Consider the following 13,062-nt stretch of genomic DNA (forward strand, 5'->3'; position numbering starts at 1 on the left):
AATTGCGTGCTGACTGCGTTTGAAATTTATGACAAAAAATGGAAATAAGTAGTGCGGTTAATCACCTTATTTATGACCAAAATATCCAAAAAAAATTGCAAATTAATGATGATTAAAAAAATTATATTATCATTTTCTTATAAATTTTATATCAATAAAAAGTATTTAATTATAATAATGATGATTTAAAAAATATATTTTATTATTTATTTAAATTAATTAATAATATAGAAATGTTTATTTTAATAATACATTAAAATTAAATTCACGAAATATACCGACTTATTAAATAACTTAATTTGATGAAACAAATTTTTAAGCTAATTAAATGATTTATGAGTTAACTTATTTAAGATGTTTAACACACCAAAGTATTATGTTTAGGCGGTTCAAAACCACTCAAAATATTTTTTATTTTTATTTTTTGAATACACACTTTCTTTGTCTCATATTAAAATTTATTTGTTTATTTTATTATTTATCACTTTAAATAGAAAAAATAAACTTTTAATGGTATTTTTATTTATTAGAAATAAATTTTTAATTAATTACTGTAATAACTTTAATATTATTGGAAGAGTAATTTTTATTAAGTAATTACTACAATAATTTCAGTATTCTTAATAAATATGTTTTAATAAAATAATATTTTTATGTATGTTTCGAAACTTAAGTATTTAAAAACATTTTGTATATAAACTTCCTGAATTTAATTTTTGAAAACCAATTTTAAATGTATTTTTTAACTTTAAAATCGGCATTAAAATTGAAAGTAATAAAGAAATGAAATCAATATTTTTTTATCATCATAAAATATAGCATCAAAAGAAAAGAAAAATTAAGGTTGCAAAAGGCAACTCCCTAGTATTTTGAACGGAAAATGTTTAAGTTTGCGGAGGAGGCGTCAAAAAAAAATTGTGCAGGCTAGGTGGCTTTTTCATTTGATAAAAAAAATAAATATATGCAGCATGACAAAAAGAAAAAATATATGTTTGTAATGCCTACATTTCCTTTCCATAACTGCTGTACAACTCTAATTGGGTGTCTCACTCAAACAAGCAAACAAAGAAATAAGTCAAACAGGATCAAAGTGATCAAGAAAAAAAAAAGGATTGTAAAAAGTTAAAATCGCACACCATACTTCATAGCAAAATAGCCAACGGATTTCTTTTATTTTTCGTTCAGCAACACAAACAATTTTGAAAGCAAGAAATTGAGAATAAAATCATATCCTAAAATTTTATAATCTCAAGTGATGAAAAATTTGTACAAAATAAATCACAGATTTTTTTGGTTCTCATTCGTGTGCCCCCTAACAACAGGATTTTGCTGTTGGTTAACCTTGCAAAATCGTCTTATATTTGTCCAATTTATCATATCCTTTAATTTCCCAGGCTTACACATCACTTGCCCAACATGTCTCACTACAAAACAAACCCTCCTTTCAAAAATGAAAACGTCTCTGTCGTTTATGTTGTCTACGTGCCCCAGTGAACAACCTCAGCCTCAGAATTTCTCAGCCAGCGTTCCCATATACATTATTTCATCTTTTAAGTACCTGAAAATAAATAAAGCTTAAGAATCAACCGTCCAATTTCTTCTAAAAATAAAAATAAATTTTCTCCCATTTCTTTGTCATTTGAATTTGAATTTAAACTCTCGTGTCTATATGTACAATATAAATACTAGTACTATTTTTTTCTTCTTCTTTTTGGGTAAAGAAAAAGTTATAGTAAAAGAGAAAAACAAACAGTTTCAGTTCTCTATTCGACCCTGTCAATTCCCATGCGCTTAATGACGGAGTTTCTAATCGATTGTGTTTGCAAACACAAACCATTACGCTCCAATCCAGACATGTAGTTCCTAACTTCCATTCGAATCATCTCTTGCATCCCGTTCAGCAACTCTTCGCTAAACACGTGCTTTCCAGAACCTAATTGTTCACTCGGTCCCGATTTAATCTCTTTGACGGGATTGGCACTACAACTGGACACTTGATTCTGATTCGGATCTGACCCGTCGGATGAATCGGATCCGGGTAGAGATAAGCTGAGTGAAGTGAGTGGATCGGTGACCGAAGACGCAGTTTCGGCAAGCGGTTTGTAAACCTGGATGGGAGTGGGAGAAATAGGGGGCAAAGTAGAATCGCTGAAATCGGATCCGGATGGAGAGCTGGGAGTGACGGGTTGACCCGAGACAGTGGCGGATCTTTTGGGAGGGGGGTGTTGAGCGATGGCGGGGCATTTCCTCTTGAGGGTTGAATTCCAATGGTTCTTGATGGAGTTGTCGGTGCGGCCAGGGAGGAGGCGAGCTATGGTGGCCCACTTGTTACCGAACCTTGCATGCGCTTTGACGATGGTTTGGTCTTCCTCCGGAGTGAATGTTCTGTGCTGGACCTGAGGGGATAGCTGGTTGCACCAGCGTAACCGGCATGACTTACCGGAGCGACCGGGAATGGATTTGCTTATGAGAGTCCAGTTTCTAGGCCCGTAAGTGTCAACCAGTCTCTGCAACGCTTCGTCCTCTTCGGGGCTCCATGCCCCTTTTATCCGATCCAATTCTTTCTTTGCGGAACCCATCCAAATCCTATGAATATAATAAAGTGGAGTGAGAGGGAAGGGTGAGGATTGAGAGGAAGGGGAATATATATTGATATATATATATAAAGTGGAAAAGCGACGATGACGACTTGTAGAGTCGGTGAATGCAGTTAAGAGGATAGATTTTCTTTTCTACGGCGATAAAGAAAGTGAATGTTATACTATGTCTTGTTGACGCCCTCGCCAAGTCTATGATAACTGCGGCTGAGTCTGAGTAATAATAGAACCTATTCTCTTAACTACAATTCACCATTTATGAGTGCGAGCAAATATTTTCTCAGTAAATATCTCAACATATGAACTTAATAATAAATCTCTCCTTTTTCAATTTTATTATTTATTAATCAAATTACTGTTACATTTTAATTATCAAACAAAATAGAATTTAAAGTTTTAATCATACTATAACACGCACTCTTTCTTTAATCATCCAACGCATACAAATATTATGTACGTCAACTTTTTATTAAATTTAACATATCAATATTTTATTAAATATTACTTTTTAATAAAAAAATTCTATTATATGCTTTTTTACATAAGTGATAAAAGAGAGATTTTTTATTATATGTTTTTATTTTAATTCATACGTGTATAATGACAATTGAAAAATAATATATATTAATTTTTATCTATTTTTAACGTGTATTATAAAAAATACAATCATAATTTATATAAGTGAATTTTCATTGTAAATATTAAATTAGTATATAATATAGTATATTAATAATATTGAATATTATGTTTTTTTGATAAAAATATTTTTTTATTTCTTAACATAAATTTACATATAAATATTAAAAATTATAGATTTAACACAATTTAATAATATTAAATATTATATACGCATATATATATATATATATATATTACTAAATACATAAATTAACTTCTAGAGACTTCATGACATACTGCATTTAATCATACAATTTATAATAAAACCTATTATAGGTAAATATATCGTTTCACGTGTATTAAAAAATTCATAAACTTTTATTTGATAATAATTGATTGAATGCATTAATAAGGTTATAGCAAATGCATATTAAAAAATAATTTTTAATGTGTGTATGTAATGATAAATAAATAAATAAATAAATAAATAAAATATTAAAAATTATAATATTTAATATTATTAATTTATTGTATGTGTAATTTTTAATAAAAAATTGATGACAGTATATTTTTGAGCACATATTTTTAAAATACATTTTTTATTATTGTCTTAAATTTTTATAAAAAATATACATAAAGTTTACTAACTTTTTAAATTTTGTAATAATTGACATATTAAAAAAATACGATTCTATCATTCTTCTTCTAATAAAAATTCACCATATATAAATTATTCACCTAGTGCATGTGATAAAAAAATATTTAATGTTATAATTTAAAAATGGATAACTTGCACTTTATGGCTAAACTTTGAAAGGTCTCACAAGTCACAAACTCTTTGTTATCCAAAAAATATGGGATTTTAATGAATAGAGGAAAATATTTAGAAACCCACTTAAACGTTGTAACAGAATAATTAAGTGTAGAGTTGGTGCAAAATAAGGAGAGAAATGAGGAAAGATAAACATGGCTTTTCTCGTGCTAGTAGCTACGTCATTTATGAAAAGATTAAGGGACCCATTGTGATTGGATAGAATTAAGGAGAACCTGAGCGTTGGAATGACAATGTCCACGATTTTTCTTTTATCCAACTTGTTCATTAATAATAGCCGTCTGTGACCACTACACTTGGAACCATCGACCCATTAACATATATTATTCCATACAAGCAACCGCTTTGCGTTCGCATTATTATTAATCTCTTAATCTGCAATAGATTATCGATCAAGTGCTTTACAACTAATAGTGTTCGGTTGATTGATTTATAAGTAATTATATTAATATGATGAAAAGCATTTTCCTTTGCCTAGTGACTTATATAAAATTACTAGGCCACAACATCTGCATCCCTACGACTAAGTTGTGGATCCCTCACGTCAGGTCCCGTCAATGTTAGTTGGGAAACATGTTTTTCTTTTCATAATAACAAACACCCCTTATTAACTTCTTCCCTTCTCCACGCCAACACCACAACTTAGATATTTATGCAATACAATCACTCTTTGCATAGTTTGCTTTCACATTATAGACGTTAGTTTTTAGAAGGTATAAAAGATTATCCTGCATTAATATATAAATTATCTTTATTAAATAAAATTGTTAGTCGACGTCTTTGATATTAATGCATCATATTAATATTTGATGTATTGATATGTATTAATGTTATATATCATATATTAATATAAAGTTGAATTATCTATACTAATACTTAGTATATTAAACGGACCAACAAATTTTTATTATTTTTTTGCTTATATCTTGACAAAAATAATTTGATATATCTATTTCTACAATTGTAAAACTACTCGTTCAGTCGTTTAACCGAAGATGGGAGTGGGAACTTCTATTCCTTTACTCCAACCAAGCATGTACTCGCGTGTAAACAAGGAGCAAAGTTGTCTGGGTGTCAGGTCACCCTCCCAAATTCATTTAAAAAATTTCACCAATTTTAACAATATATGGTTATTTTTTAAATTTGTATTTATTTTTTTATTAGTGTTAAACAAAATTAACTATTTAAAATTTTACTCTCTTAAAGTTGCCATTTTCAACAGAAAAGTAAAAACTTGTAATATTAATAAAAAATATAATATAATATAATATATCTTTGATAATCGAGGGGAAGTGAAACAATTTTTATTATTAATTTTATATTAATCGATAATGAGATTAATGATTTAATTAAAAAATATTAATATCGCATAATTTTTAATATATTAGAAAAGATATACACTTCCTTGGTGACCCTCCGTTGTTTAATATAAATGGAGGGTCACCGAATGTCAAAAATATCGTTTAATTTCATATGAATTCAAGAATACATTATTCAAAATAAATGCAAAGTCATCAATCAAAGATATTATTCAATCCATATGGACTGAAAAAAGGTAAACCTTCCCATTCAATTCTGGATTATAAATAAAGACCCTATCGGTGGATTATGCATTTGCACTGTCTCTGTTTTTCCGCACACCAACAATCAAATTCATAACACGGGCAAGTTTAAGGAAACATTAATTACTATAAAAAAAATTTATATCACCTTAAAAGATTAGCATTAAACATAGAAATTGAGAGACAGAGAGGGAAAAGGAGAGCGACGATGCAGGGATAAAAATACCTTGAAAGACCAAATTCATACGAATTACACTGCAAAACTTTATATTGCAAGTACATAAAGATTATTGAGGACGGGACAGTGAATTCATTAAGATCCTATCAAGAACCTCAGCTTAGCTTTTCGCTCTGTCTGTTCGTGTTCAAAGAATGATAAGACCCAGAAAAAAAAAAAAGTGAATGCCAACAAAGAAAATCGATTTGATTTTTTAATTCTTTAACCTGAATCTCAAGGAAAGTCATAAGGCCCAGCCCATTTATAAGTTATCATTTTTTTTTTCTTTAATATATTAGTCAGAATTTACAACCAAAAACAAAATAGCCACGACTTTTATTTACTTTAAATTCAATTAAGTTGAAAATTATGAATAATTTTATAAAATTTTAAGATAGAAAAAATATTAATTATTTTATATTTTAAGAATATTATATATTTATTTTATTTAATGACATATTAAGTATTATAAAATAATTAAAATACAAAGAATAACTAGTTTAAAATGTTTTATGAAATTATAATATGTCAATTTTTTCCTAACTTTTTAAAGAAGACTATTGAAGTAAAAAATGAATGTAAATTAAAACTAAAGAGAATTTGTTTCATTAAATTGATTATTTACATTTTTAAATTTAATTATAGCAGTTAAAAAATAAAAAATTTAATATTTATATAACGTATAAATTAAAGTATAATTTTATTTGGATGAACTTGTAAATAAGTTTTTATAAAAAAATTAGAAATAATTTTTAAAAAAAAAAGTAAAAAAATTTATCCAATATATACTCCGGAATCTTGCACGGAAACTGAAGATTTTCATTACGTGTAATCGGTGAGGATAATTTGTACGTACATAAACGTTTAATCGACGTTAAAGGTTGACGACCCCCTTTTCTCCGGAGGAAAAAAGTTGAATGTAATACAGAAGACTTTCGTTGACGTGTTAATTTAATTATTTATATTATTCTACATGGTTGAAGAATCAGACACACCCTGTACGAGAAGCAATTCGCAAATACTAAAAATAATAAGGTAGCATCTCATCATATGTTTTCTTAATTTTTTTCGAATAGTATTTAGTGGAGGATTAGGTGTCCAGTAAAACAAAATGCATTTAATCCACGTTTAACTCTTTAAGGCAAGCATATTTTGGACCCCCTCAACTTTTCTGCCAAGAAAGAAAAGAGTGGAACGTAAAAGAGAAGACTTTCATTGACGCATTAATTTAATTTGTTTGTATCAGTTTAAAAGGTTGAAGAATTAGATGCAGAGTTTGTGAAAAGCAATTGGGAAATATAATAAACGAGGGAGCATCTCATAATTGATTAATGTGCTCCGCATATGGCGCACAAATAAGCGAGCGTGGAAAAGAGCTTCTCCAATTTCTAATCTCCGATCTCAATCTCAATCTGATGCCTCCATTGTTACTATTGGTGTTTCTGATTCAAGCATGGCCAGTGAAGCCACAAGCTGATAGAAACATATTTATATTGGCCGGTCAGAGCAACATGGCGGGACGAGGGGGCGTAGTAAACGACACAACCACCGGGGTCACAACATGGGACGGTGTCGTTCCTCCACAGTGTAGGCCCAGTCCTTCAATTCTTAAACTCAACGCGCAGCTAATGTGGGTGGAAGCGCGTGAGCCACTCCACGCCGACATCGATACTAAGAAGACAAACGGGGTTGGGCCTGGGATGGCATTTGCGAATACTGTGTTGGATAAGAACGCAGGATTTGGTGTTGTTGGTTTGGTCCCTTGCGCGATTGGAGGCACCAACATAAGCGAGTGGGAACGGGGTAAAGAGCTTTACAATAAGATGATAAAGAGGGCCAAGGCATCGTTGCACGATGGAGGAAGTATCAGAGCTCTTCTTTGGTATCAAGGAGAGACTGATACCGTTTATTTACACGATGCCCAATCTTACCAAAGAAGCCTCCGCAAGTTCTTCTTCGACGTTCGTGATGATTTGCAGTCTCCATTGCTTCCTATAATCCAGGTATTTTCTTTTTATTATTTTTTCTTCAAATTATTCATTTTTTAATTATTATTAATCACTAGTTATTATTCAATAAATTGGTAGGTTTGGTTTGGTTTGGTTTGGTTTCACCTTCCGTTAGTTGTTTACACATTTTCAAGAAAGTGTAGTTGAGATTGATATATATATATATACATCAACTTAATTAATTCGGAGCAAAGCAATGTCTACGTACCTTTACGTATGTCGGAACAAACAATGAACAAGTAGCTAACAACTGACTTATAGGGAAGTGATAGGAATGGAAGAATCTTCAATTTTTAGATACCTTTCAACTCTTTGCTTGGACCATTTTCTCTACTTAAGAAAGGCAAATATGTAACCCCTTGTAAAACGACCGCAATTAAGCATACCTTTTTGTTAATTTTGTCTTTTTCTACCTTTAGTGTAAAAAAGCTGTGCATTTTTTTAATAATGTATGGCATTTTATTAATAAATTTAAATAATGTCCCAATGCATCATTAAATAACAGCGGCAAATATTTTACGATGAGAGTCCATTAAAATTAAGATCAGCTATTTTTTTTTAAATGCAAATATGAATTTTCTAGGGTTGTAATTTCATTTTTAATGTTGAATAAGATTAATATTGAGCGTGCAATTTAATAAATGGTTGCCTGTTGGATGATTGTTTTCTGCTATCGCTACTAATCTATCAAAACGGGTAGTGATCTTGTTATAGTATGAGCAATAAAACTATTTTCCTAGCTTTACAAGTGATATATTGGTTTTGGCTTGATAATAACTTTACACAGACAACTTAAATTCACTCAAATGTTAAGCCATAGAGACAACTTATATTAAAATCTTAATCCAAGAGAGTGAAGTGTCTTTGTTAATGTGACGGATTCACTTGCCGGTGGCGATCTGTTGAGAACCACACTGACGCGCGATTGAAGATGATTTTTTTTTTTTTTTGCCCTTTTTTAATTTATCCTTTTTTTTTCCTGTTGCTGTAGGTAGCCCTGGCATCTGGATCAGGCCCTTACGTAGAGATAGTAAGACAGGCCCAGCTGGGTATTGATCTCCTAAATCTGAAAACTGTTGATGCTCATGGTTTGCCCCTTGAGCCCGATGGGCTGCACCTTATGACCTCGGCCCAGGTTGATCTTGGTGGAATGATGGCTAATGCATTCCTTCAGTTCGTACCCTCTTCCACTTCAAATCACAATGTTAGCCGAGCAAGTAATGAGGCTTCTGTCAGGCTTTATGATTGTGCCTTTTATGTTTATACGCTCCCCTTCTTCTTAACATTTCTCATAGTATTGTACCAGACTTTCTTATAGTAGCCTTTTTCTTTTTCATTACTATTTTCATCCCTAGGCATAAACACAATCACAAAATTAATTATATTTTGGAGCCTAAAACAAAATTCGAGCAGTGTATCAATCATTTAAATCTTAAAGCACGAGTACATTATGCTAAGAAGTTTCCGGTAATGGTATTCTTATCAGGACAAAAAATTCTGTAATAGTTATTTCGTGTATTATATTTTCATCAATGTACCATTGCACTTGCGTTTTTATTAGAAAATGTTGAGATATATAAAATCTCGTATTGAAGGCATAGCAACACATAAAAAGTATATAAGACAAAGGGCTTTCATCTATCACTTATCTAAGGCATTACATAGAAGTGAATATCACAAGCTCTTAATCCAAACAGTACTCTTCTCTCTTTAATATTAGATCAGACCCATAATAAAATCTTAATATGGTATTAGAGCCTAAATCCTAAAAAAATTTAGGCATAAAAAAATTCAAGAAAAAACAGCCAGCTGCACTTGAGAGAGATTGCTGAGATATAAAATCTTACATTATAACAATAATAAATTAATTATGGCGATAATAAATTATATTGAAGTAGTAGCTATCAAATACCTCCCAGAGTTGCTCTTTTGCACTGAAATGTTGTTAATTAAACGAATCCTAGCTCCTAATATATAATAGGATATTTGGATTTGAAGGCTAATAAAAAAGCTCGAACACAAATAATACACATTACAAAAAATCCAAGTCTATGAAGAAATTTTAAACAAAAATCCCACTTTTGTGGCATTAAAGGTAAAAACAAGGGAAACAACTATTCTAAACCTACATATTATAGGAAGCGGTGCATTTATGGATAGGAGAATTATCACTACTTCATTCCAAAGGATGTAGAAAATGAAAGTCATCAAATTCCTATAAATAGCAACTCTTTCAAATGGTTTTGACATACAAATATCTCAACAGTGCAAATGAGTTAGTTTTTAATGAGAGTGTGATTGTTTTTTCTCTGTATCTAGAGAGATTATAACTTTATTTTATTTAGTAGAAAAAATATCGTTTGTGATTTTTCACCGTATTAAGTTATAATTGTTTATGTCAAATATTGTGTATCATTTTTTTTGTTCTTAATTTTTAGGGGGAATTTGCATCATGACAAAGCATTATGCAATTTGGTAAGAGCGCCTCTGTCAAATGCTAGTCTTGAAAAGCTAGATCTTTGATCTGAAATCTACGTCGTACTGGAAGATGCATTTCACCTGGCAAGTACTGCATGGTTCACATACGTTCAATTCTTAACATATGTGAATGGAGTTCATTTATTTGCAATTCATCATTCAGACTGACTTTTTCAACAATATTTAAATTGGAAAAGAATGTAATTTAAATCAAGCCATTTCATGTTTCATGTCTTGTTCAGATTAAGTCGTCATCATGCTAATTTGTAAATAAAAAATACATTATAGTAATTTCATCTAGCTATGGGAGTTGATCATGCACCAAGAAATCTCATATGACTGTCATGCGATAATGATAAAAGACAGCGTGGCCCTAACCCGGTTTGGACCGTTCAAGATCACGATAAGGTTGGTATTTCGTGTCAATATATATTTATAAGTTTACAAGTTTGAATCATGTTCTTCAAAAAATAATTTAGAACCTCAGCATAGGTCCCCCAAAAAACAAAAGTCCGAACCTTAGCAATTTGTTGAAATACTTGCACAGTTGGACCATATACACGTCCAGCTTGGGATAGTTATGAACGTATAAGATCAGGATAAACATATTATTTTGTGATCGAAAATGTTTTTAGTACAGCTGGAGAGGGACACTTAAGGATGTTTATATATATATATATATATCTTCAGATGTATTTTTTTGAATATGTGTATTATAAAAAAAAAATATGGCGTATAATATTAATTTTTAAATAATGAAACTGTTTCGTTCGTCAAACTTTGCCTTAGACACACTATGAATATGAAATCAGGATAAACATGGTATTTTATGATCGTATTTTCGATATTAATTTTATAAAAAAAAACCCCAATGGTGTTAAAAATGGAGTAAATGACTTATTTAAAATACAAAAAAATGAAATTTCATATTTTAAAATTCTCTCTCTCTTTTATATATATATATATATATATATAAAAGGTTGTTATATTTATATTTTATACTATTAGCATCATGGTCAGACTAAATTGAAAACAATGTCACTTGGGAGAGGATAATGCATGCCTCGTCAAAATGATTGGATAAATCAAGTTTTGGTTTAGGTGAGGCGTATATTGGTTTGATTAATCCAATAAACTTAAAATGTTAAACTAAATTAATTAAAATAATTCAGATATTTTTACCATAAAATGATTGAGTTTGATTTATATGTTTAGGTCGAAATCAATTAAATTAAATAGAAAACTCGATCATCTTAGATTTGTATGATGCTTTTGCAATTTAGAAGTTGAAACCTAATAATCTATTACCCGATAATCGATACGATAAAACATTAATTTATTTATTTATATGCACAATACGATGATATTTTTATTTAAAAAAATAGTTATTAGAATCAATATATTAACCCGAGCCTCCTCAATATGCATAATATGATATTATTTTAGCTGAAATGGGTCATTGAAACCAATAATCAACCTAAATCTTTTATTTAAACCTAATGAAACGAACCTGTTATTGTTAGTATTATTAGTAATATGAAGTTGGTTTAGTTATACCAGTCAGCTACGTGTACGTTGGATACATGTTAGGGATGAGAAAGGTCGCAGGAGCCACCACCGCATGTCATACGTGTATAGAGTGAGGCACGACCACAATGGGTTAATCTATTTTTTATTCTCTACGCCAAAAATGGACAAGTCTTGTAATATACTAAGTATATATCGTGATGAGTATTGACCTACCTGCTTACTGTTTATCAAAGTCAAACCCTTCATTTATCGTCATAAAAAATTAATATTTTTAAATAAATTATTTACAGAATAAAAATAAATTACACATACCTTTATGTTATTTTATCTATATTATCTATTTTAACCAATTATTTATTAAATATTTTACTTCAATAAGGTAACGTTTAACGTTTTAAGTACACCCAAACTGATATTACCACCTCTTAAGAGGAGCACGTTCGGACAAAAGTGAAAATCAATCTATTCAGGATTGACAAAATAAATTTGTTAATGTTCAAAGTCATACATTAGCTATTTTAATTTTTAATTTTTTGTAAACAAATACATAATAAAAATTTATATATTAAAAAAAACATAATTGAATACATTAGTACTATTAAATATTTTAATTTTAAAAAATTAATATTTATAAATAGTTTATCATGTATTATTTTGCAAAAATTAAAAAATGATTTTAAATATATATAGATTTTTATTTTATGTCTTTGAATACATTATAAATATTATATAAGTTTTTTTAGGAGTGTGTCTATTATCACACTCATGTGTTAATTAGCTTTCCATGTGATTTTTATCTAAAATACATTTTTTAATAATTATGTTAATAAAAAAGTATTTTGCATAAAAAATTAAATTAAAAATATACATAAATATGATAATACACATAAAAATAAAAAATACTTATTATTGTATTCGTTAACTTAAAAATGTAATTTATATTTTAAATTAACAATTATAATTATTTAAATATTTATAATATATATTTAATATAATACTAATAATTATAATTACTTGACGTAAAAAATATAAAATATCCTTTTATTCTTAAAAATATCATAAATGTTATCTAATAATAATAATAATAATAAAAGCAAGTTCTACTGTTCAAATATGGAAACTGAACGATGAAGGATAGAAGAAAACAAAAGTCCTAATAAACTAAAAACCAGTGGCTACTGATAACGGCAACGGTAGAAAACCGTAAACAAAGCGGCAT

General features: G+C 29.4%; 2 protein-coding genes across 2 annotated transcripts; one reads left to right on the forward strand and one right to left on the reverse strand.

The window, feature by feature from the left end:
• Positions 1 to 1,222: 1,222 nt before the first annotated feature.
• Positions 1,223 to 2,622, reverse strand: LOC113865616 (transcription factor MYB44-like). Its single transcript, XM_027500299.1, has one exon. The coding sequence runs from the start codon at positions 2,577 to 2,579 to the stop codon at positions 1,764 to 1,766; it is 816 nt and encodes a 271-aa protein (XP_027356100.1). The 5' UTR covers positions 2,580 to 2,622; the 3' UTR covers positions 1,223 to 1,763.
• A 4,535-nt stretch (positions 2,623 to 7,157) lies between these two features.
• Positions 7,158 to 9,250, forward strand: LOC113866271 (probable carbohydrate esterase At4g34215). The gene is made up of 2 exons (XM_027501150.1): positions 7,158 to 7,829; positions 8,827 to 9,250. The coding sequence occupies exons 1-2, from the start codon at positions 7,158 to 7,160 to the stop codon at positions 9,151 to 9,153; spliced, it is 999 nt and encodes a 332-aa protein (XP_027356951.1). The 3' UTR covers positions 9,154 to 9,250.
• The last annotated feature ends 3,812 nt before the right edge of the window (positions 9,251 to 13,062 follow it).

The sequence above is a fragment of the Abrus precatorius genome, unplaced genomic scaffold (assembly GCF_003935025.1).
Source record: "Abrus precatorius isolate BTA unplaced genomic scaffold, Abrus_2018 Scaffold4, whole genome shotgun sequence".
In the NCBI taxonomy this organism is placed as follows: domain Eukaryota; kingdom Viridiplantae; phylum Streptophyta; class Magnoliopsida; order Fabales; family Fabaceae; genus Abrus; species Abrus precatorius.

Coding starts and splice junctions, on each gene's coding strand:
- LOC113865616 (XM_027500299.1), bottom strand. CDS start 2,579: ATGGGTTCCGCAAAGAAAGAATTGGATCGGATAAAAGGGGCATGGAGC.
- LOC113866271 (XM_027501150.1), top strand. CDS start 7,158: ATGTGCTCCGCATATGGCGCACAAATAAGCGAGCGTGGAAAAGAGCTT. Junction 7,830..8,826: donor CATTGCTTCCTATAATCCAG/GTATTTTCTTTT, acceptor CTGTTGCTGTAG/GTAGCCCTGGCATCTGGATC.